This window comes from Balaenoptera borealis (assembly GCF_965194805.1).
Source record: "Balaenoptera borealis genome assembly, chromosome: 11".
NCBI classification, from domain to species: Eukaryota; Metazoa; Chordata; class Mammalia; order Artiodactyla; family Balaenopteridae; genus Balaenoptera; species Balaenoptera borealis.
Genome location: NC_138868.1, coordinates 43,097,636 through 43,123,833, shown reverse-complemented (window position 1 = coordinate 43,123,833; position 26,198 = coordinate 43,097,636). Strand labels below are relative to the sequence as shown.

The window sequence follows — 26,198 nt, the reverse complement described above, 5'->3', positions numbered from 1 at the left end:
AACTAATTAAGTTCAGCCCTTTTTTTTTTTTTTTAAATTGTATTTTTATTTATTTATTTTTGGTTGTATTGGGTCTTTGTTGCTGTGCGCAGGCTTTCTCCAGTTGCGGGGAGCGGGGGCTGCTCTTCATTGCATGCGCAGGCTTCTCATTGCGGTGGCTTCTCTTGTTATGGAGCACAGGCTCTAGGTTCGCGGGCTCAGTAGTTGTGGCACACAGGCATAGTTGCTCCGTGGCATGTGGGATTTTCCCAGACCAGGGATCGAACCCGTGTCCCCTGCATTGGCAGGTGGATTCTTAACCACTACGCCACCAGGGAAGTCCTCAGCCCTTTTTTATGTGCTAATTGGCCATTTGGATATTTTTTTATAATGCCATTTGGATACTCTCCTTTATGCTTCCTTTTCTGTTCAAGCCTTTCCCATTTTTGTATTGTTTTTTTCACTTCTCCTTATTGATTTGTAGTTCTTCATATATTCTGGGTAGTAATTAGTTGTCATTTATACGTACTACTGCAAATATCTTTTACCTGCTTTGCCTTTTCTCTCTGTTAATAGTGTTGTGGGATGAACTCAGTTTTAGTGTCTTCCAGTTTATCAATATTTTTCCTTTTTGGTTAGTAGCACTTCTTGTGTCCTATTTAATAAATGTTTGCCTACCCCATGATCATGGAGATGTTCTGTGTCATCCTTAGAATCATAACTGTTTTACCTTTCACGTTTGGGTGTATAGTCTGTCTGGAATTCATTTTTGTGTGTGGTGTGGTATAGAAGTCAAGATTCATTTTTTGCTATATGGATATCCAATTGATTGTACTCTTCTCTTCTTGTCCCAACACCACATTTCTGTAGCTTTATAATACATCTTGATACATGGTAATATAAGTTCTCCAGCTTTGTTGTTCTTAGTGCTTGTCTTGGCTACTCTTGGCCGTTTGCATTTCTGTAACATTTTAGAGTCTTAGTTTCCATACATAAACAAAAACAGCTTAAATTTTGATTGGGATTGTATTGAATCTAAGGAATGTAGTACATCTCTCCATTTATTTAAGTATTGTTTGATTTCTCTCAATGTTTTATAGTTTTCCATTAGTATCTTTTACATTTATTTCTAATTTTTGGTGTTCTCAAAAAAAATAGTTCAGGGGCTTCCCTGGTGGTGCAGTGGTTAAGAATCTGCCTGCCAATGCAGGGGACACGGGTTCGAGCCCTGGCCCGGGAAGATGCCACATGCCATGGAGCAACTAAGCCTGTGCGCCACAACTACTGAGCCTGTGCTCTAGAATCCGTGAGCCACAGCTACTGAAACCCATGTGCCTAGAGCCTGTGCTCCGCAACAAGAGAAGCCACCGCAATGAGAAGCCCGCGCACCGCAACGAAGACCCAACTCAGCCAAAAAAAAAAAAAAAAAAAAAAAATTCATTGAGGTGAAGTTCACATAATATAAAATTAATCACTTTAAAGTGAAAAATTCAATGACATTTGCTGTATTCACAGTGTTGTGCAGCTGCCACCTCTGTCTAGTTCCAGAATTCCTTCACTCCAAAGTAAAGCTCCTGAAGCAGTTTTCCTCCACTGCCCACTCTCTCCACTCTTCAGCTCCTGCCAACCACCAGTCTGCATTGTCTCTATGGATTTATCTATTCTGGCTATTTCATATAAATGAAATCCTATAGTATGTGATCTTCTATATCTGATTTTTTAAACTTAGTATGTTTTTGAGGTTCATCCCCCATTGTAGTACGTGTCAGTACTTCATTCCTTATTATGACTGAATAATATTCCACTATATATACCATGATTTGTTGATCCATTCATTTGTTGATGGACTTTTGGGCTGTTTGTACTATTTCACTGTTGTAAACACTGCTGCTATAAACAAGCATGTACGTGTACTTTTTGAGTACCTATCTGCAGGTCATTTGGGGTGTATACCTAGGACCAGAATTTCAGGGTCATACGATAATTTTTTGTTTAACTTTTTGAGGAACTGCCAAACTTTCCCACAGCAGCTGAATCACTTTTCATTCCCATCAGCAATGTGCATGAGTTCCAGTTTCTCTGCATCCTCATCAATTGATACTTGATATTTTCCATAATTTTTTTGTGTTTTGGATGGTATTATAAGTGGTATAGTTTTTTTTTTAACTTTATTTCTTGTGTGTTGGTGGTGTATAGAAATACATTTGTTTTTTTTTTTTTCTGTATAAACCTTGTATCTAGTTCTTAAATTCACTTGGTATTTCTAATAGTTTACTTATGTATTGATTGAATTTTCTACGTACATTTGCATTTCTGATTTCCAATACTTTCTTTTTTTTTTTTAATTTTTGAATTTTATTTATTTTTTTATACAGCAGGTTCTTATTAGTTATCCATTTTATACATATTAGTGTATATATGTCAATCCCAATCTCCCAATTCATCACACCACCCCCACCCCTCCACCGCTTTCCCCCCTTGGTGTCCATATGTTTGTTCTCTACATCTGTGTCTCAATTTCTGCCCTGCAAACCGGTTCATCTGTACCATTTTTCTAGGTTCCACATATATGCGTTAATATACGATATTTGTTTTTCTTTTCCTGACTTACTTCACTCTGTATGACAGTCTCTAGGTTCATCCATGTCTCTACAGATGACCCAATTTCTTTCCTTTTTATGGCTGAGTAATATTCCATTGTATATATGTACCACATCTTCTTTATCTATTCATCTGTCGATGGGCATTTAGGTTGCTTCCATGACCTGGCTATAGTAAATAGTGCTGCAATGAACATTGATGTGCATGTGTCTTTTTGAATTATGGTTTTCTCTGAGTATATGCCCAGTAGTGGTATTGCTGGGTCATATGGTAATTCTATTTTTAGTTTTTTAAGGAACCTTCATACTGTTCTCCATAGTGGCTGTATCAATTTACATCCCCACCAACAGTGCAAGAGGGTTCCCTTTTCTCCACACCCTCTCCAGCATTTGTTTGTAGATTTTCTGATGATACCCATTCTAACTGGTGTGAGGTGATACCTCATTGTAGTTTTGATTTGCATTTCTCTAATAATTAGTGATGTAGAGCTGCTTTTCATGTGCTTCTTGGCCATCTGTATGTCTTCTTTGGAGAAGTGTCTATTTAGGTCTTCTACCCATTTTTGGGTTGGGTTGTTTGTTTTTTTAATATTGAGCTGCATGAGCTGTTTATATATTTTGGAGATTAATCCTTTGTCCGTTGATTCGTTTGCAAATATTTTCTCCCATTCTGAGGGTTGTCTTTTCATCTTGTTTGTAGTTTCCTTTGCTTTGTAAAAGCTTTTAAATTTCATTAGTCCCGTTTGTTTATTTTTGTTTTTATTTCCATTACTCTAAGAGGTGGATCAAAAAATGTCTTGCTGTGATTTATGTCAAAGAGTGTTCTTCCTATGTTTTCCTCTAAGAGTTTTATAGTTTCTGGCCTTACATTTAGGTCTCTAATCCATTTTGAGTTTATTTTTGTGTATGGTGTTAGGGAGTGTTCTAATTTCATTCTTTTACATGTAGCTGTCCAGTTTTCCCAGCACCTCTTATTGAAGAGACTGTCTTTTCTCCATTGTATATCCTTGCCTCCTTTGTCATAGATCAATTGACCATAGGTGCATGGGTTTATCTCTGGGTTTCTATCCTGTTCCATTGATTATTTCTCTTTTTGTGCCAGTACCATATGGTCTTGATTACTGTAGCTTTGTAGTATAGTCTGAAGTCAGGGAGTCTGATTCCTCCAGCTCCATTTTTTTCTCTCAAGATTGCTTTGGCTATTCGGGGTCTTTTGTGTCGCCATACAAATTTTAAGATTTTTTGTTCCAGTTGTGTAAAAAATGCCATTGGTAGTTTGATAGGGAATGCATTGAATCTGTAGATTGCTTTGGGTAGTATAGTCATTTTCACAATATTGATTCTTCCAATCCAAGAACATGGTATATCTCTCCATCTGTTTGTATCATTAATTTCTTTCATCAGTGTCATATTGTTTTCTGCATCCAGGTCTTCTGTCTCCCTAGGTAGGTTTATTCCAAGGTATTTTATTCTTTTTGTTGCAGTGGTGAATGGGAGTGTTTCCTTAATTTCTCTTTCAGATTTTTCATCATTAGTGTATAGGAATGCAAGAGATTTCTATGCATTAATTTTGTATCCTGCAACTTGACCAAATTCATTGATTAGCTCCAGTAGTTTTCTGGTGGCATCTTTAGGATCCTGTATGTATAGTATCATGTCATCTGCAAACAGTGACAGTTTTACTTCTTCTTTTCCAATTTGTATTCCTTTTATTTCTTTTTCTTCTCTGATTGCCTTGGCTAGGACTTCCAAGACTATGTTGAATAATAGTGGTGAGAGTGGACATCCTTGTCTTGTTCCTGATCTTAGAAGAAATGCTTTCAGTTTTTCACCATTGAGAATGATGTTTGCTGTGGGTTTGTCGTATATAGCCTGTATTATGTTGAGGTAGGTTCCATCTATGCCTACTTTCTGGAGAGTTTTTATCATAAATAGGTGCTGAATTTTGTCAAAAGCTTTTTCTGCATCTGTTGAGATGATCATATGGTATTTATTCCTCAGTTTGTTAATATGGTGTATGACATTGATTGATTTGCATATATTGAAGAATCCTTGCATCCCTGGGATAAATCCCACTTCATCACGGTGTATGATCCTTTTAATGTTTTGTTGCATTTTGTTTGCTAATATTTTGTTGAGGATTTTTGCATCTATATTCATCAGTGATATTGGTCTGTAATTTTCTTTTTTTGTAGTATCTTTGTCTGGTTTTGGTATCAGGGTGATGGTGGCCTCATAGAATGAGTTTGGGAGTGTTCCTTCCTCTGCAATTTTTTGGAAGAGTTTGAGAAGGATAGGTGGTAGCTCTTCTCTAAATGTTTGATAGAATTCACCTGTGAAGCCATCTGGTCCTAGACGTTTGTTTGTTGGAAGATTTTTTTTTTAAATTTTATTTATTTATTTATTTATTTTTGGCTGTGCTGGGTCTTCGTTTCTGTGCGAGGGCTTTCTCTAGTTGCGGCAAGCGGGGGCCACTCTTCATCGCGGTGCGCGGGCCTTTCACTATCGCGGCCTCTCTTGTTGCGGAGCACAGGCTCCAGACGCGCAGGCTCAGTAGTTGTGGCTCACGGGCCCAGTTGCTCTGTGGCATGTGGGATCTTCCCAGACCAGGGCTCGAACCCGTGTCCCCTGCATTAGCAGGCAGATTCTCAACTACTGCGCCACCAGGGAAGCCCCTGTTGGAAGATTTTTAATCACAGTTTCAATTTCAGTGCTTGTGATTGGTCTGTTCATATTTGCTATTTCTTCCTGGTTCAGTCTTGGAAGGTTATACCTTTCTAAGAATTTGTCCATTTCTTCCAGGTTGTCCATTTTATTGGCATAGAGTTGCTTGTAGTAGTATCTTAGGATGCTTTGTACTTCTGCAGTGTCTGTTGTAACTTATCCTTTTTCATTTCTAATTTTATTGATTTGAGTCCTCTCCTCCTTTTTCTTGATGAGTCTGGCTAATGGTTTATCAATTTTGTTTATCTTCTCAAAGAACCAGCTTTTAGTTTTGTTGATCTTTGCTATTGTCTTCTTTGTTTCTATTTCATTTATTTCTTCTCCAATCTTTATAATTTCTTTTCCTTCTGCTAACTTTGGGTTTTGTTTGTTCTTCTTTCTCTAGTTCCTTTAGGCATAAGGTTAGATTGTTTATTTGAGCTTTTTCTTGTTTCTTGAGGTAGGTTTGTATTGCTATAAACTTCCCTCTTAGAACTGCTTCTGCTGCCTCCCATAGGTTTTGAATCGTGTTTTCATTGTCTTTTGTCTCTAGGTATTTTTTGATTTCCTCTTTGATTTCTTCAGTGATCTCTTGGTTATTTTGTAACATATTGTTTTGTCAAAATATAAACAGACCAATCACAAGCACTGAAATTGAAACTGATTAAAAATCTTCCAACAAACCAAAGTCCAGGACCAGATGGCTTCACAGGTGAATTCTATCGAACATTTAGAGAAGAGCTAACACCCATCCTTCTCAAACTCTTCCAGAAAATTGCAGAGGAAGGAACATGCCCAAACTCATTCTATGAGGGCACCATCACCCTGATACCAAAACCAGACAAAGATACTACAAAAAAGAAAATTACAGACCAATATCACTGATGAATATAGATGCAAAAGTCCTCAACAAAATACTAGCAAACAGAATGCAACAACACATTAAAAGAATCATACACCGTGATGAAGTGGGATTTATCCCAGGGATGCAAGGATTCTTCAATATATGCAAATCAATCCATGTGTTTGTGTTCTTTACTTTTTTTTCCCTGTAATTGCTTTCTAATTCCATAGCGTGTGGTCACAAAAGATGCTTGATATGATTTGAATTTTCTAAATTTACTGAGGCTTGATTTGTGACCCCAGATGTGATCTATCCTGGAGAATGTTGCATGTGCACTTGAGAAGAAAGTGTAATCTGCTGTTTTTGGATGGAATGTTCTATAGATATCAATTAATTCTGTCTGGTCTGTTGTGTCATTTAAAGCTTGTGTTCCCTTATTAATATTCTGTTTGGATGATCTGTCTGTTGATGTAAGTGAGGTGTTAAAGTCCCCCACTATTATTGTGTTACTGTCGATTTCCTCTTTTAGAGCTGTTAACAGTTGCCTTATGTATTGAGGTGCTCCTATGTTGGGTGCATATATATTTACAATTGTTATATCTTCTTGGATTGATGCCTTGATCATTATGTAGTGCCCTTCCTCTTGTCTTGTAACGTTCTTTATTTTAAAGTCTATTTTATCTGATATGAGTTTTGCCACTCCAGCTTTCTTTTGATTTCCATTTGCATGGAATATCTTTTTTCCATCCCCTCACTTTCAGTCTGTATGTGTTCCTAGGTCTGAAGTCGGTCTCTTGTAGACAGCATATATATGGGTCTTGTTTTTGTATCCATTCAGCCAGTCTGTGTCTTTTGGTTGGAGCATTTAATCCATTCACGTTTAAGGTAATTATCAATATGTACGTTCCTATTACCATTTTCTTAATTGTTTTGGGTTTGTTTTTGTAGGTCATTTTCTTCTCTTGTGTTTCCCACTTAGAGAAGTTCCTTTAGCATTTGTTGTAGAGCTGGTTTGGTGGTGCTGAATTCTCTTAGCTTTTGCTTGTCTGTAAAGCTTTTGATTTCTGCATCGAATCTGAATGAGATCCTTGCCAGGTAGAGTAATCTTGGTTGTAGGTTCTTCCCTTTCATCACTTTAAGTATGTCATGCGACTCCCTTCTGGCTTGTAGAGTTTCTGCTGAGAAATCAGCTGTTAACCTTATGGGAGTTCCCTTGTATGTTATTTGTCATTTTTCCCTTGCTGCTTTGAATAATTTTTCTTTGTCTTTAATTTTTGCCAGTTTGATTACTATGTATCTCAGTGTGTTTCTCCTTGGGTTTATCCTGTATGGGACTCTCTGTGCTTCCTGGACTTGGGTGGCTATTTCCTTTCCCATATTAGGGAAGTTTTTGCCTATAATCTCTTCAAATATTTTCTTAGGTCCTTTCTCTCTCTCTTCTCCTTCTGGGGCCCCTATAATGCGAATATTGTTGTGTTTAATGTCCCAGAGGTCTCTTAGGCTGTCTTCATTTCTTTTCATTCTTTTTTCTTTATTCTGTTCCGCAGCAGTGAATTCCACCATTCTGTCTTCCAGGTCGCTTATCTGTTCTTCTGCCTCAGTTATTCTGCTATTGATTCCTTCTAGTGTATTTTTCATTTCAATTATTGTGTTGTTCATCTCTGTTTGTTTGTTCTTTAATTCTTCTAGGTCTTTGTTAAACATTTCTTGCATCTTCTCGATCTTTGCCTCCATTCTTTTTGGGAGATCCTGGATCATCTTCACTATCATTATTCTGAATTGTTTTTCAGGAAGGTTGTCTATCTCCACTTCATTTAGTTGTTTTTCTGGGGTTTTATCTTGTTCCTTCATCTGGTACATAGCCCTCTGCCTTTTCATCTTGTCTATTTTTCTGTGAATATGGTTTTTGTTCCACATGCTGCAGGATTGTAGTTCTTCTTGCTTCTGCTGTCTGCCCTCTGGTGGATGAGACTATCTAAGAGGCTTGTGCCAGTTTCCTGATAGGAGGGACGGGTGGTGGGTAGAGCTGGCTCTTGCTGTGGTGGGCAGAACTCCGTCTCCAATGGTTTCTTATTCTCTGTTCCTTTTTCGTAGTAGTTTACTCGATGGATGCAATATTCTTTTGAATGACTTGGAGAGTATTTATTAGAATTTAAATTTCCTGTAAATTTTTCATTACCTTAGTTTTCTTCGTGGTTGGTTCTGTTGCTTTTCATTTTAGTCCTTCTTAATTTTGTAGATATTTCTTAAATATCTGATGATCCTTAGTTATCCATATTTATGAAGGACTAGTATGATTGGTTTTGGTAGCTGATACTGCCTTCCTCTCAGTTTTCTGAAGCCTGATTTTCCAAGAGAGCTTTTCTCCAAGTGGAATTACTGAGAGCTCTATATGAGTTTGTTTTAAGGGCCAGCAGCAGCCAGATAATCTGAGGACCTAAAATTTATTTCTGGGGCACGAGTGCTCTGAAGACGTTTTTTCTTTTGGTTGTTTTTGTTTCCTTTCTCCCAGTGCCCCACTTCCATTTGTGGATGTACAGAGCAACCTCAAACTCAGCCCTACTTCGCTTTTGTCCCTAGCACCCATGCTGGATGTTCTCAGCAGATCTGGATACTAAGCCTGGGAGCCAAAGTTTATACAGGAAGTAAGACTGTCAGGAGTGGCTCTGCTGTTCTGTGAGCAACCTTTAGTTACCTTAATTTCCCTAAGCTTTTATTCAGCTTCTTGATCCTGAACTTGGTGTTTTCTATTTAGGGGGTTGGGACAGCTCTTGCCTTCTTATGGTCCTTTCCTATGTTTGTTTTGCTTATTAGGTTGTTATTTCTTATGCTATGGCTTCTCTATCAATTTAGTCTCATCTATTTCTTGTGGAAATTCTTTTTTCCTGCCTTCCTTCCTACCTTCCTTCCTTCTTTTCTTTCTGCTTCTTAATGGGTTTTCAGATTGTTATGAATTTAATTTTTTATAATTGTGAAAAATTTAGATATAAAATACAGGTATCTACTTCTTGGCTTAAATAAAACATAAATACAATTGAAGCTTCTTATTCTCTTCTCTGATTGTATTATACTCTCTCTAATGCATTTATTAATATTATCATGTGTATGCATTTCTGAACAATAAATAGCATTATTTTGAATGTGTTTGAGCCTTGAATAGTGACATACTGCATGAGTCCTTCTGCATCTTGTTTTTTCCACTCATCGTGGTTCTTTTGTGTGTTCATTCTATTAGTATACTCTCTTTTTTTAAATTTATTTATTTATTTGTTTTTGGCGGTGTTGGGTCTTCGTTTCTGTGCGAGGGCTTTCTCCAGTTGCGGCGAGCGAGGGCCACTTTTCATCGCGGTGCGCCGGCCTCTCACTATTGTGGCCTCTCTTGTTGCGGAGCACAGGCTCCAGACGCGCAGGCTCAGTAATTGTGGCTCGCGGGCCCAGCTGCCCCGCGGCATGTGGGATCTTCCCAGACCAGGGCTCGAACCCGTGTCCCCTGCATTAGCAGGCAGATTCTCAACCACTGCACCACCAGGGAAGCCCGGTATACTCTCTTTTCTGCTGTTTCAGTGGAATTTGGGTAGGGAGGCTAAGTCAGTCTATATATTTCTTACTATGACTTTTTTAAAAGGGAGATTTATGTACCTTTTGAATACATTGTCACTACAGACGTGTAAAAGAAAGGACTTGGTGTTACCTCTTGTTTCAACTGGTGATGATAGGTGAATATGACACCTCACCCTGTTATACAAGCTAGGCAATTGAGTCCTGCTGCTGACCTGTATTTGGTGTTATAAATACTTTTGGAGACAGAGAAACACCACTTATTCATGTTTGGGGTTTAACTGAGGTTTAAGTGGAGATTTGGATTCTTATTGCTGAAGGAATTTTTAGAGGTCACTTGGTACAAACTGTACTAAAGAAACCCAGGCCCAGAGAAGGTGAGTGACTTGTCCGAGGTGGTCCAGGTGAAAACAGGGATTAGAAGCCAGTGTTGCAGTTCATTGTACTTTCCACCATACTACAATGAGCCAAACGTTAATGTCCCCTTTTGTGTTAACGTTGAACTTTGATTTTTGCCTGTCCTTTAAAATACTTACTTGAATACCAAGAGATTTTCAGTATGTAACAATGAACATAAATCTTTGAAGTGATGCTTATTTGTCATATTTTCCTTAGGATCAGAATGGTTTCAATCCCAGAATACTATGAAGGCAAGAATGTCCTCCTCACTGGAGCTACTGGTTTCCTAGGGAAGGTACTTCTGGAAAAGTTGCTGAGGTCTTGTCCTAAGGTGAATTCAGTGTATGTTTTGGTGAGGCAGAAAGCTGGACAGACACCCCAGGAGCGAGTAGAAGAAGTCATTAGTGGCAAGGTAAGTATGGAAAATGATCATTTGGAAGAGAGAAAAAAGTGTGTGTTTGTGCATGTAATTATTGTAATCATCAACAGAGTATATTTCTTAAGTATCCTGAAAAAAATTGGTAAAAAAAAATCCTATAAGAATGGCAGTAAACTGAATATGACTTGTGATCAGTAGGAGAAAAAAGCTTTCTTCTATGATGAACAAAATTATATAACAAGTTCTAAATTACCTTTATGGTAAAGGTTTAATGTGTTTTTAGAATATTTGAGGCAGGTTATTTGTAATTACTAGGTGTTTAAATAGTTTCGGAATAATAATAATGAGTTAGTTTTTAACTCCTACTATGCTGTGAGACATAGTGCTTTGATAACAGTTAAAGATTTGTAAGCACTAATTGCTCCCCACAAAAGTATTAGGAAGTAGCAAAGTCACATATTCCCATTTGACAAATAAGAACATGATGACAGAGGGGTTATATAGAATACAAGAGTATGTCGTACATTTGAACCTTTACTAAAATATGGCTAAGAAAATATGGAAATGAGCTGGAGTAAAATTATTTCATAGTCACAAGCTTTAGAATTTATCTGACATTCATTGGTAGTAAGTTTGGTATAGTTGCTACGTAATTTTTTAGTTATTAGGTAGGTATCTGGTACCTTTTAACCTTCTAGGGCAGCTGTGACTTACATATAAAAAAACAAAAAAGACCAAAACTAGAAACCTCTGAGTTACTCTGAGCAGTGAAAGAATTGCTGAAAAGTATCAAAAGATATGTTGATTAATTATAGATTAACAATTCTCTAGAGTTAATAAATAATTTATTAAACATGATTTGTATTCCAGCCTGTTTTGATCTTTCAGTAGAAATCCATAGTTAATAGTGGCTGACATTTATTGAGTGCTTAAGTTGTGCCAGGCACTGTGTGCAAAGCACCTTATATGTATTTATCACAGGAACTCTTCAAGGTAAGTACTGGTCTTATTCCCATTCTACAAGGTCATATAGTTAGTGTTAGAGCCAATGTCTGTGAACTCTGACGGTTGAACCCAGAGCTCATGCTCTGGTAGGGACAGATGTTGATATGTCCCATTTTACAAATATAGACAGTGAATCTCAGAGGTGGTTATTTTGTCTGAAGTTGTGTAGCTAATAGATGTCAGATATAATGCAGATGACTTGATAACAAATCCCTTTCTACTTTATAGCATTACTTCCCCAATAGATAAGAAAGTAAGACAAAGATGATGGAACGCTTTGTGATAAAATGGGGAAAGTAATCTTGAGAGTTGGATACCTTACTAGTTGTAAATGTTGTAGCTGGTACACACTGAGTAAAAATAGCTTAATTTCCTGAAGCCAATGGCAAAAAACTTGGTGCCCAAGTTTACAGAAATTAAAAGAGAAGATGACAAAAGCAAAAGAGAAGTGTGTGAAGGGCAGTGAATAACAGAGGTTAACATCAGAAAGAATAAGAGTCAGTTTATGGGTTAGGGCAGTAGTGGGAAGCTTATCTCCTAGGAGTGATAAAGTATGATAACAGAAAAACAATTAAGAGAAAAAGAGAAGATACACAATAAGACCTGTACAGAAGTGTGGGAGGGTTTAAATAAAACTTTTAATTTTCTTAACATTACAGCGTTATAATAAAATACAATCACCAATATTCACTACAGTGACTAAGGATAAATTAAGAAAAGGTTAAACTATATTTAGAATGTTTTCTTTACTAAGATGTTACGTTGTTTGAGAATGATTTCCATTCAAATATAATTTTGGTTCAGAAAGATAAACTTCTCTCTTTTGTGAAGCATCCATGTTTTTTGTTTGTATTCCCCCTCCTCCCCATTAAGAGGTAATCCTAGACCCACAGGGTTTTAACAGTGAGGTGTAAGTTAATATTTGTTTTTCCTTTTAAAAATAAATTGTTTGAAACTATTAATAGGGCATTAAAGAATAAAAATAATATTTACCTTTGTCCCACTGTTTATTGAGTTTGTCCCCATATGAAAACTTTAAATAATCTTTACTTCAACTAGAAAAACTTCTTTTCTCTGAATTACTTTTTAAAACAAATCTACTTCTTTGAGGGCTACTCAGTGACAGTATAGCTCACAAGGGTAGTTATACTCTAGTAATGTTCTTCCCATTGCCCCAAACTCTCGTGCACTGTGTTCTTCCCATTTTCCCTCCCTTCCACAAAGATGTGAGTCCTGCTATATACTAGAAGCTGTTCAGGTTACTAGAGATACGGCAGTGAAGAAAACAAAATCCCAACATTTGGAATTTACATTCTAGTTAGGGAGACAAGTTAACAATTATATAACATGTTGAATAGTGGCACGTGCTGTTCAGAAGTAAAGCAGAAAAGGGGGATTGAAAGTGATGGAGGTGCTGCTTTAGATACGATGGTCAGAAAAAGTTCTCTCTGAGGTGACGTTTGGTCACAGACCTGAATGATGAAGTGAGGAAGAATCCATGTGGTACGTGGAGGAAGAGTGTTAAAGGTAGAGGGAACAGCACGGGCAGAGGCTCTGAGAACTGCTTGGCAGGTTGGAAGAGTGTCAGAGTAAGCTGTGGTGTCTGCTTTACTGGACTCTGTATAAGGCATGTAGAGTAAATACTAAGTGCTGGAGTATTCCTACTAACACTCTTCCTCTCCCCAAGTGAGGTTTCTGCCTTTTAAAATACAATTAAAATTGTTAATTATTCTTTTAAATTTTTGCTTGTTTGACTTGAGGAAGAGGGCTTCAAACAAATATTTATACTTACACATGAGAAAAATGTAGCTAGTATTTTTAAACTCTTAGATTAAGGAATTATCACATGAACTTTCTACGTACTTATTTTTAAAAGTAAGATGTGGGTTAAACATGAAAACAGAGAACAGAGTAGTGATTACCAGAGAGGAAGGGGTTGGGGGTAGGGTGAAATGGGTAAAGGGGGTCAACTGTATGGTGACAGATGGAAACTAAACTTTTGTTGGGGAGCACGCAGTAGTGTATATAGGAGTCAAAATATAATGTCCTAATCGTGGAACTTATATGATGTTATAAACCAGTGTTAGTTATCTCAATTAAAAAAAAAGACAAGGGACTTCCCTGGTGATCCATTGGTTAAGACTCTTTGCTTCCACTGGAGGGGGCATGGGTTCGATCCCTAGTCGGGGAACTAAGATCCCGGGTGCCATGTGGCATGGCCAAAAAAAAAAAAAGACAAGTTGTAGTCATTTTCATTATTGTTTCTAAATTCTTTAGAGACAATGAAAAAAAGATGTGAGTTAATATTTCAGTATTTACTACCATAAAATCTAGCTACATAATAACTATGCTTGAAGAATTTGCCATCTTAAAGTGTGGTAGGTACAAAGGTCATTTTCAGTTTTTCCTGAGAACTGGGAAGATCGACTAAACTGTATTCAATATCATTTTAAAATTAAAACTATTTGGTAGCCTAGTATAAGGACTTTTTAAAAAACGTGATATAATTTATAGCTTTTTTCCAAGTGACTTTTAAAACTCTTGAGCAAATTATTTGATAATGTATATTGACTGCAGTGTATTGCAGACTGATATTATTACCTTATGGCTATATTTTTTCATATCATCCAAATAGGTTGAAAGATTCTGTTTATTTAAGGCAGTGATTCTCAAACTTTTGATCTCTGGACCCCTTTACACTCTTAAAAATTATTGAGGACTTCAAAGAGATTTTGTTTTTGTGAGGTTTTATTTCAAGTATCTTATTGATGTTTATCGTAGTAGAGATTAAAATTGAGAATTTTTTTTTTTCAGTCTGTAACACCTCTTTATAAAGTTTTGAGACTTTAACAATACCTTACACAGACCACGTGTTAAATACATGTTGAATGATTGATTCAAATAAGATACTGCTATTTAAAACATTTTGCACAAAGCCTGGGCCATAGTAAAAACTCAAAACATGATAGAAGCAGTAATAGCAATGATAGTGATTTAGTACTTATGATAATTGTAGTGCAATATTAATATTAATATTGATTTATTTTATACTGGATTGCTAGATCATTCATCGAGTGCTGAGAGTTAACAAGAACAATTTTCCAGTCAGGTATTCACACTGTAGTTATGATCTATGCTTCCCCAGTTCAACTCTTCACCCATCTTTTTCTGTGTATAGATTTATCAAAGTAAGCTTTATGCTGTATTCCTCTTCTAGTTTCCTCTTTTCTTTTTTTTAATTTTTTTTAACATCTTTATTGGAGTATAATTGCTTTACAATGGTGTGCTAGTTAATGCTTTATAACAAAGTGAATCAGCTATACATATACATATATCCCCGTATCTCCTCCCTCTTGCGTCTCCCTCCCACCCTCCCTATCCCACCCCTCTAGGTGGTCACAAAGCACTGAGCTCATCTCCCTGTGCTATGGGCTGCTTCCCACTAGTTATCTGTTTTACATTTGTTAGTATATATAAGTCCATGCCACTCTCTCACTTCGTCCCAGCTTACCCTTCCCCCTCCCTGTGTCCTCAAGTCCATTCTCTACGTCTGCGTCTTTATTCCTGTCCTGCCCCTAGGTTCTTCAGAACTATTTTTTTTTTTTTTAGATTCCATATATATATGTTAGCATACAGTGTTTATTTTTCTCTTTCTGACTTACTTCACTCTGTATGACAGTCTCTAGGTCCATCCACCTCACTACAAATAACTCAATTTTGTTTCTTTTTATAGCTGAGTAATATTCCATTGTATATATGTGCCAATTCTTTATCCATTCATCTGTCGATGGACACTTAGGTTGCTTCCATGTCCTGGCTATTGTAAATAGAACTGCAATGAACATTGTGGTACATGACCCTTTTTGAATTATGGTTTTCTCAGGGTATATGTCCAGTAGTGGGATTGCTGGGCCGTATGGTAGTTCTATTTTTAGTTTTTTAAGGAACCTCCATACTGTTCTCCATAGTGGCTGTATCAATTTACATTCCCACCAACAGTGCAAGAGGGTTCCCTTTTCTCCACACCCTCTTCAGCATTTCTTGTTTGTAGATTGTTTGATGATGGCCATTCTGACTGGTGTGAGGTGATACCTCATTGTAGTTTTGATTTGCATTTCTCTAATGATTAGTGATGTTGAGCATCCTTTCATGTGTTTGTTGGCAATCTGTGTATCTTCTTTGGAGAAATGTCTATTTAGGTCTTCTGCCCATTTTTGGATTGGGTTGTTTCTTTTTTTGATATTGAGTTGCATGAGCTGTTTGTAAATATTGGAGATTAATCCGTTGTCAGTTGCTTCATTTGCAAATATTTTCTCCCATTCTGAGGGTTGTCTTTTTGTCTTGTTTATGGTTTCCTTTGCTGTGCAAAAGCTTTTAAGTTTCATTAGGTCCCATTTAAAATTGAGAAATTTTTAAAGTAAAAGAATATACATACAAGCACACATTCCATTAGCTATCAAGAGTGATGATGTCATTACACATGTAGCTTTGGAAAATTCCTCTCAATACTTGTGAGAGAATGAAAGTGAAAAATGCAAATAATGTTTTACTTTTATTATGAAAGTAGTTTTGACTTTGTGCACTCCCTAAGTAGGAGTCTCAGGGACTCCTAGGATCTTCCACACTTTGAGAACTGGTGCTGATTAAGAGTGTACAGTGTTGCTTAGACCATGTGGGGACAGCCTACAGACACATTCTAATGGATATACTGAATAGGGGCAAATGTTCATGCTTTAAGGAGAGAGTTGACTTTTGCAGACATCCAAAATTAATTTGAACCCAAGCTTGGCAGTAAAGATTCAGAGAATGAAATTGGAGTCAGAAACAAGAGTGATTAGAAAGCTGTGAGCTCAGTTTTGCAAGGGCTCTGACTCTATAGGCATATACCTCCAAAGAAATGTCAGTGATAGCATTATTTTTTGTTTTTGGAACAGAATGATGCTCATTTGTCTATCTAAATTCTTACAGTCCTGTTGGAAAAAACAAAAAAATTAGCAAATCCTTACATAGCAACTAACCAGACTTTTTACTTTGAATGAACTTCGTATACCTTTGTGATAGTTCTTTGGATTAGAACTAATTGTCATGTCACAGTAGCTTTTCTTTGACATCATGCAGCAGATACTTAACATGTTGCTTTTATTTTTATTTAACTGTAGGATGTAAAATCCTTTCTACAAAATTTAGAAGTTATCCCTAAACTTCTTAACTATTCAGATAGTGTACGTTAGTGTCTCTTCTTTTTCCTCTTTCTGATTTTTTGCCAGATCCTTTTGGAATTCTTTGCTTCCCTTAAAACCTGTGAGAAGGGAGTCATCAAGGGGGCTATAAGACCACAAGGCCTATTTTAAGTAATAATGCCTCCATGTGTGTTTTGCTGCCATCTCTGCCCTTTGTTTACTCATCTTGGCATTTTATCATGAACCACTTGTAATTGGTATATTGTAATTCCCTTCCCAACACCCTCCCTCCCCCTAGTGAGAGGTTATTTATTCTTATTCATTTTTTATTTTTAAGAAAACATTTATTGTGCCTACTCAGTGCTGGGCACTTGACTTGATGTAAGGGGTTGAATTCAGGAATAAATAAGAGTCCCTGCCTTAATGGAGCCTACAGTCTAGAGAGTTTTTAAGAGGGAGGAGGGAAGGAAGAGAGAGTGTAGAGGTGTTAAGAGAGATTGGATAGGAGCAATTATTGAAGCTGATGTCTTGGTTGGAATTGAGGACCTAAGTTAAATGTGAAAGAGTTGGGCATCTTCTCTGGGATCTCCAGGGTAATGCTTCTAAAATTTTTCTGCACCAGTAAGTCTAATTTGTAAAGAAAATGATTATCTTTTACTGAAAACCTGAAATTTCGTTGAACTTTTATAGTTTAGTCTAAACATATGGCCATTATTTTCAATATAAAAATGCCTTGTCCCCAAGTATTTGTCTAAAAAATACTTGACTAAAATACTCTAAAATTTTGTCATTTTATCTTATGCTTTTAATTCCCCCCGGCACATCCCACCACTTACTCCTAGGGCCATTCATTCCCACTTATGTATAGCATTTCTGGTGAATCAATAAAATGAGTTCTTTTTATATCAAGTAGCAGTGAATATGTACACTTAAAGTTGTTAAGAAACTTTTAGGTAGAGCCTTCTGTGATTTTGAAACAGGAATAAAAGAGCATAGGCATAGAGCATATACTGTAGTGGGACATTGTCTTATAGCAGAATTTCTCAACTTCAGCACTATTCACATTTTGGGCCAGATAATTCTTTGTTATGGGGAGCTGTCCTATGCATTGTAGGGTGGTCAGCATTCCTGGCCTCTACCCACTAAATCCCAGCAGCTCCCTCTCCTCACCATCCCAGTTTTGACAAAGAAAAATGTCTTCAGACATCACCAAATGTTCCCTGGGGGCTAAAATTGCCCCAACTTGAGAACCACTGATTTACAGGAATGTCTCTGGGAAGGTAAACCTCATTGCTGGCAAGGAGTGAAAATAGTTGACCATGAAATAAATTCTGGAAAGGGAATAAAATACATTAAAGAGGGCATTAGTGGACTTAGTAAAGTCGGAACTAATTGGGGTACCAGTGGGTTAAAAACTTTGGAAAAGATGGTATTGAATAAAGAGATGGTAGCTAAAGAAGGGAAGAGCATCACATTTGAGATGTAACTTGTAAAACAGCGTGATCACGTATTGATGGTAGTGGTGGAGGTATCTGATATGAAGGGGAATTAAAGGTCATTGGCAGTCTGGGAGAATGAAAAAGTCTGAATTCAGTGTGTTAAAAGTACTTTTCTGGTCATTTTCAGGCTCCTTTTCTCTGCTAACCCCTTAAATATTCTTCAGAATTCTGTCCTTGGCCTTGATCTCTTCCTGCTAGGTCCAGTTAGGTAATTACTCAGCACCTTCTGTTTTATGTGAGGTGAAAGGTTGTATTTTAAATTAGCCTTGGAAAAAGCTTCATATAGTCTGGACCTTGGGAGCTCATCACTGCTGCTACCTGGGTGATATTCTCCCAGGGCTACCTGTGTGGTTAATAAAATCTATATCAGTAGTCTGGCTCTTTCTTCCCTGAACTCAGGACCCACAGAGCCAGTTATCTCTACTAGACCAGTCTTCTGGGGTGTTCTCATTGACACTTTACACTCGACGTTCACAAAACTGAACTCGTATCTCCATAGCTGCACTTCTTTCTCTCCCAGTGTTTTCCACCTAATGAATTTATTCACTTAACAGATGTTTATCATGTCACTGTCTTGCCAGGCACTCTGTTATCTGGGGCCTTTGTTCTGAGCAAAATAGACCCTAGTCCCTGTCCACGTGGAGTTTATATTCCTTATCCCTCGTCCAGTCATTGGCCAAGTCTTACTGAGTTTTTTATATTTCCCAAACATTAGTGCTCTATTACTTCTAGGTGGTTATACATGCTACTTTCTCTACCTGCAACACTATTCTTCTACTTTATAATCTCAGGTCCTTCCCAACTAGCAGGACTAGATGTTGCTCCTGTACAGTCTCATAACACTTATATTATCCCTATTTTATTACTTATAACATTATATTTTAACTGTCTGTTTACTTGTCTAATTTTTCCTATTAGACTCTAAATAGCTTGAGGCAAAGGTCATAATTCTTGTTTTCTCAGTGTCTAGAAGGTACTTAGTTCATCTGAAATGCTTAGTAAATATTTTATTAATTAACATAAGAAAACAATAATATTGAAGTCACTAGCTAGCAGTGGTGGAGGGGAAGACTGTTACTTACTAAAAGTCACCTGGGAAGGTGAAAGTGAGTACCATATATGTTTTATAGACTTTTTTCCCCAGATTTCAGAATCTCTGCTTAAACTACAAATATGGACTTTCAATGGAGTGGAGAGTCAGGGTGTAATAGAACAGTGATCTGGAGGTGACATCAGTGTTCCTCTATAAAATCTGGGATAAAAAATTAAATTTGACTCACAATTGAATGTACCTTTATACTGTAACCATTTTGGGATCTGATTCTCTAGTTAAATTTATTCCTTTGAGTATACTTAAGGAATATTAAATTTTCTATTTTCAAGTTAGAATCCTATATGTATATCTCAAGTTTATCCAGCTTCATATTCACATTTGCTTACCAACTTTTTTTTCCTTTAACATACTTTGTTTTTCCCTTTAAAATTTTTCTAAGATTTTAGGTAGAGTATGATTAATGGTATTTTAATCTACTAAAAGAGACTAAAACCAAAATGAAATGAAGTGATAAATTAAGGTTTGGATTTTAGAAATCTGAATGATCATTTTATTTTTATTTATTTATTTTAAAATGTAATTTATTTATTTTTGTCTGAGTTGGGTCTTTGTTGCTGCATGCAGGCTTTCTCTAGTTGTGGAGAGCGGGGGCTACTCTTCATTGAGGTGCACGGACTTCTCATTGCGGTGGCTTTTCTTGTTGCGGAGCATGGCCTCTAGGTGCGCAGGCTTCAATAGTTGTGGTGCGTGGGCTCAGTAGTTGTGGCTCGCGGACTCTAGAGTACAGGCTCAGTGGTTGTGATGCACAGGCTTAGTTGCTCCGCAGCATGTGGGATCTTCCCAGACCAGGGATCGAACCCGTGTGCCCTGCATTGGCAGGCGGATTCTTAACCACTGCGCCACCAGGAAGTCCCTGAATGATCATTTTAAACATTGTTCTGATGTCTGTACTGCTTATGTCTATTCTGAGAGATAATATAATCTAATCAACAAAAGCATGGACAGTTAAAATTTAATTCTGCAAGCTACCAGCCCTGTGTCCTTTGGCAAGTTACTTAACCTCTCTGTGTCTCAGATTCCTCATCTATAAAATGGGGATAATAATGTGGACCCCATAGAGTGTTTTTCATACAGAATGATAGCAATTTAAGCAACCTTAGGATTCACATAGTTGAAATTTAAAAAATAGTGATCCTTGGGGGAGGAAAAGGTGGTGATGATGGGTTTTAGAAAATTGAAAAATACTGCCCTAAAATGTTTTTCCCCTTTGATAGCTTTTTGACAGATTGAGAGATGAAAATCCAGATTTTAGGGAGAAAATTATAGCAGTCAACAGTGAACTCACCCAACCTAAACTGGCTCTTAGTGAAGAAGATAAAGAGATCATCATAGAGTCTACCAATATTATATTCCACTGTGCAGCTACAGTAAGGTTTAATGAAAATTTGAGGTAAGTAAAGGTACTTATATGATATTTGAACTGTGGCATAGTTAAAAGATCTAATTTGAATTCTACTTTTTAGTCAAGTCATTTGAAAGTGTTTTGAAAATGTTTGCTCTCTGTTAATTGTAGCATTCCGTGTCCTACAGAGCATTAAAAGAATTTTCTTTCTCAACAGTTTAAAAACATCGGATAGCTAGTATATGTTTATTAGAAGAAGTTGCCATGAATTTATATATGGGGCAGGGAGGAGGCAAGAGATGGGAAGTGTGGAGTAGAAGAAAGAGAAGTTTACCTTGGGTAGGAGTATTAGTCTTAACAACTAATAGTGTTTATTTCCTCTGCCCTCCATTCTTTCAGAAGTGTATACCCCAGCAGCTTTGTCTACTTCACACATATTCATCTGAAAATTTTAAAAAGTTAGGCTCAGGTTTTGCAGAGTAAGATGAAATGGCTTATACATTGAAGTCATACTTTGTTTTTGTTTTAAAACTTTGGTATCAGTGTTAAGGGCAGGGTACATTGGATATAAGTTTACTTTAAAAACGGTTTGGACTTCCTTCAAGATGCCCTATTTCAAGAAAAAAATAACATTTTAAGTGGTCACTATGTTTTTAAAAATCTAACAAATATGCATTTCAAATAATGGTGCTTAATTCAGAGCATTTTTTGATGTTATATACAGTTTTATAATGTTAATCTAATTGTATGGTCTTATAGCAATTAAAATGGTGCACACTTCTTTAGGTTTCATAATTGCTTGAAGGGCTTCTTAAAATGTTTTTAAGTTCAATTCTGATTGTAAAGGATTTTGAGATTATCCCCCATATTGTCTATGTATAGAAGTATAAACCTTAATCGACATTGTATAACATGACAGTTCAGTGCCAAAGCATTACAGTGAGTTTTGCCTATATTGCAGGTGAGGATACTATAATAGTCCCTTAGATTCCTCTAACAATGCTTTATAGTTTCAGGGTGTTTTCTCGCTCATTATTTCATTCCATGCTTAATGTTACCCAATGTAATATAGTGGTCAAATCCATTTTATACTTGAGGAAGCTGAGGCAGCACTGTATAATGGAGAGGGCGTGAGCTTTGGAATTACATACCTTAGTTCTAATCTTGACTTTATCCTTTATTATCTGGTGGTAATAATTTATTTACATTTTAGTTCTTTTTATGCAGCAATTATGTGTTCAGGATTCAAAAGTGACAAAAGAATCTTATTAGAACTATAGTATAATCTCATTTTCATAAAATATGTGTGTACATAGATGTGTATTTATATACATATCTTTTAATATCAGCCAGTTATTATATTTGGATAGTGTGATTACAGGTAGGTTTTTAATATGAAATAGTCCATCTAACTGGTATTTTTCCCTGTAGTTCTAGCTTTCATTTCTTTCATAACCAAAAGAAAGAGTTCACATAGCCTTATGAAACTGTTTTCAAGGAAAAAGGTATATAGATACTTGATAATTATGGTATAGTCCTCAAAGGGAAAATCACATGCTTTTAAAGGGGAAATTGTTTTGCAAACAGGCAACATTCATTAGGGTGAAACTCATCCAAGTAACCTTAGGAGGAGGACCAAAGTGTAATACTTTTGGGGAATGTTCTCTCCTCTTTGTCTTCCCCTCAGGGTAAGCAAGGTTACGATTAACAAAAGGGAAATCTTTTTATTATTATTCTTTCTTCTTTCACTAGAGATACCATAGTGGAAGGAGGTAGACAGGTGAACAAGAAAATTTATTGTTCTTCTCTTCCTTGTCAGGGCATGCATATTTACTGACCTAATCCTAGTCATTAATTGAAATTATTGTCTTCTGTGGAGCAATTTTAATGGATATTGATGTCTAAGTGGTGATACTACAACATTCTAAAATACTGTAGGTTGACATATAATAACTACTTACAGAACAATTATTCTTTATAACCAGTTTTTAAGTTAGCCCACAAATAAAAAATGGTTCAGAGCCTTTACTGCCAGGACAAGAAAATCCAGGTTTTACTCCCAACATTATACTCTGTATTTTGGGGGAAATCAAAATAAATTGTACACAGATCCTATTTGCAAAGTCCATATTGTCTATTAGAGGAGATGGAATATACTTAAATAACCATAAAATAGGATAGAAAATGTAGAGTTACTGAAGAGCATACATTAAAGTGTTGTGAGAGTTGAGAGGTGGCAGAGCTCATTTATTTTCAGATATGGTGGTCTATAAATCTTGAAGTGGGAAAAAATGGATATCAAGATTAGGAATTATAAAGAAATACTGACAAAAGATGAGGAGAGGGTGATATTGAGGATAATAAAGGGAGTTACTTAAATAATTGACCATAGGTATGGTATCTCTTAGTAAGGAAAGTGAAGGTAGAACAGGGCCATTGGACTTGAGAGTAAAGAAGTGTCAGGAGACTAGAGACCATGATGAGGACAGAAAACAGGCTTAAGGGCAGAAATGGGAGGACAGATAGTGTGGTCTGGGGAAAATTCATAGTATGAGATTTTAGAGATAGAGCAATTTTGGGTGAGAGGGCCCAGGGTATGAACATGAGAGTAGGTGTTCAGAAAGGAGTGGAAGTAAAGATCGATGATTTAGAAAAGATCAAGAAAACTGTTGAGCCTAAGGGCATGGATTCTCAAACTTTAGAATGTATTATGAATCTTAAGGATTACTGGAAAATGGGTTAAAAATGCATAATCTTGGACTGTATTTGCCAAATTCAGACCCTCTACTTTTGAGATAATACCCAGGAATCCTCATTTTTTTTTTTTTTTTTTTTCACACACACACACTGTATTTTATTTTTACAAGAGATAAATCGACTGACACCAAGCATTGTACATGGATGACCACAACAAAAGCAACAATGATTGCAATTACCAAACATGAAACACACTCATACTATGTCATAGGGAATCCTCATTTTTAATAAGAGCCTAGGGTGTGATTTAAATTACAAATGACTGGGTCCCCTACCCTGATTGATTAATTGTCCCCTTAATAGACATCTGTTTCTATATCTTCATTAAGTTAAAATAAAATCAGCAGCAATATAGTGATGAGATCTCATGTAGGTAGTATTTTCTCAGAGGTGGGGAAGGGAGTGATGAGGGAGAGATCAGAATGGCCTGGGGAACTTATATAAGATGTGATTTAAGACACATTAAAAAGTGTCTGAAGATGAGGTCCAGCAATCTGCATTTTAAATAAGCTCACAGGTGGCTGTCAAGCAATGCATGATCTCTGGTTTAAGGTCTTGTAAGTGTTATCAGCATAGATTTTGAACAACCCAATATGTCAATAGAAGACAGGTGAATAAGAAAATTTATTGGCAGTTCAAGTTGAGTTTTTTCCTTTATTAAAGTGGTTTCTGTGTCTACGTTAGTGATGGACCATAATTACAAAGATTTGTTCATTTTTGCTCTCCCCCGCAAAAGCCAGTGTTATATAAGATGCGTTGAATCCCCATAACCAAAACATAGTGAGAACTTTATTTTTGTTTGGTACTACTAAATGCTTTCAGATCTAACATGTCAGGGTCTCAGCCTAAAGTTCAAGGTGTACAAATTGGATGGTAGTGAAACAGAGTGAGGATACTAGCCTGGCAGAGATCCTAAGAGTTATTTACATGGGCACAAAATGCCTTCAGGTTTGCGCTGTCAGGTGCGGATGGATGGGAAGAGGTGAGTAGGCAAAGCTCAGGAGTGCTTCCTCTCTCAAGTTATTCCTTATTTTCAGTGACCCAGAAATTCTGTCACCATCCTCAGGAACCTGTAACAAAATATCCTTTGTGTTCTGCTCCCAAAACATCACTCTCCCTACCACTATTGTTTTGCAAATGCAAAAGAAAATGGCACATTGCCTTATAGTCTAGTGGACAGTATCCTCTCTGTGAAACGTCTTTTTTGCTGGATATCTATTTGAACAGATTTTCCTCCCTCAGTTGAGATAAGGAAGGAAAAAGATACACTCATGTTTTTAAGACCCCAACCCAATTAGTCCATTAAAAAATTTTTTTTCCTTTCAGTATGTTTTCATAGGTTCTCAGATAATATTAAATTAAAAGAAAAAATAAGTCCCAAGAGTTTTTCCTCTCATGAACTATTTCTTATTCCTAGTGACCCAGAACTTGTTGTTCTGTCCTCAGAAACCTGTAACAGGATATTCTCTGTATACCTTTTCCAAAACAGTACCCTCCCATTCCCACTGTTTTGCAAATGTGATACGCATCAAATAACTACTTTACAGTCAAGTAGACCAGATTCTATCTGTGACATATCCTGACCTTTTAAAAGAACAGTTGGATTTTTTCCTTCTTAAATACTGAAAATGTAAGAATTTCGGAAAGTACTCAAAACTATTTTTATTTTTTAAAAAAATTTTCTTGTGGTCTCTCTTTGAAAATATGTTGTTTTCCATAAAATGTAAACATAGAATTTGTAGTTTTACTTATTGAAACAATTTCCATATTTCTAACTTTTTCATAGTTATAATTTTCATGATGTGATGATATTACATCATGTTACTATACTGTAATTTATGTCATGTTCACTTAGTATAGCAAATATAGGGAATTTTTCTGAGGGTGTGGAGAAAAGGGAACCCTCCTACACTGTTGGTGGGAATGTAAATTGGTGCAGCCAATTTCTATGGAGAACAGTATGCAGGTTCCTCAAAAAACTAAAAATAGAGTTGCCATATGGTCCAGCAATCCCACTCCTGGGCACATATATCTGGACAAAACTATAATTCAAAAAGATATATGCAACCCTGTGTTCATAGCAGCACTGTTTACAATAGCCAAGACATGGAAACAACCTAAATGTCCATCAGCAGATGAATGGCTAGAGAAGATGTGGGGTGTGTGTGTGTGTGTACACACACACACACTGAAATATTACTCAACCACGAAAAAGAATGAAATAACGCCATTTGCAACTACATGGATGGACCTAGAGATTATCATATTACATGAAGTAAGTCAGAAAGAGAAAGACAAATACCATATGATATCACTTATATGCAGAATCTAAAATATGACACAAATGAACTTATCTACAAAACAAACTGACTCACAGACATAGAGAACAGACTTGTGGTTGCCAAGGGGTAGGGGCGGGGGAGGGTTGGATTGGGAGTTAGGGACTAGAAGATGCAAACTATTATAGATAGAATGGATAAACAACAAAGTCCTAATGTATACACCGGGAACTATATTTAATATCCTGTAATAAACCATAATGGAAAAGAATATGAAGAAGAATATATATGTATAACTGAATCACTTTGCTGTACACCAGAAGCTAACACAACGTTGTAAATCAAGTATACTTCAATAAAAAAACAAAAGCAAAAACACAACCAAAAAACCCAAAAAACAAATTTAAGGAATCTTAATTTCTTTCTGTTTGAAAAATTACGGTTAGAACAAGTTTTTCCTCTCAGTTAATTTCAGTGGGTTAACTAGATTAATAACTCTGTCATTTCTATAATTCCTGGTACTTTGTCCTAGTCTCTTTCAGATCAGTTGTATCAGTTTA

The 26,198-nt window shown here is 36.5% G+C and overlaps 1 protein-coding gene across 20 annotated transcripts in view; it reads left to right on the top strand.

Annotated features, from left to right (window-relative positions):
• The window catches only part of FAR1 (fatty acyl-CoA reductase 1), a 118,917-nt gene that overhangs the window by 24,428 nt on the left and 68,291 nt on the right, over positions 1-26,198 (top strand). For 19 of the 20 annotated variants that reach the window (XM_082341518.1, XM_082341516.1, XM_082341528.1 and 16 more), the window contains 2 exons: positions 10,300-10,495; positions 20,475-20,650. In XM_082341518.1, the coding sequence (XP_082197644.1) occupies positions 10,307-10,495; positions 20,475-20,650 (365 nt within the window). In that variant the 5' untranslated portion in view covers positions 10,300-10,306. The remainder of the gene's footprint in view (positions 1-10,299; positions 10,496-20,474; positions 20,651-26,198) is intronic. The other variant, XM_082341523.1, reaches the window with a different exon arrangement.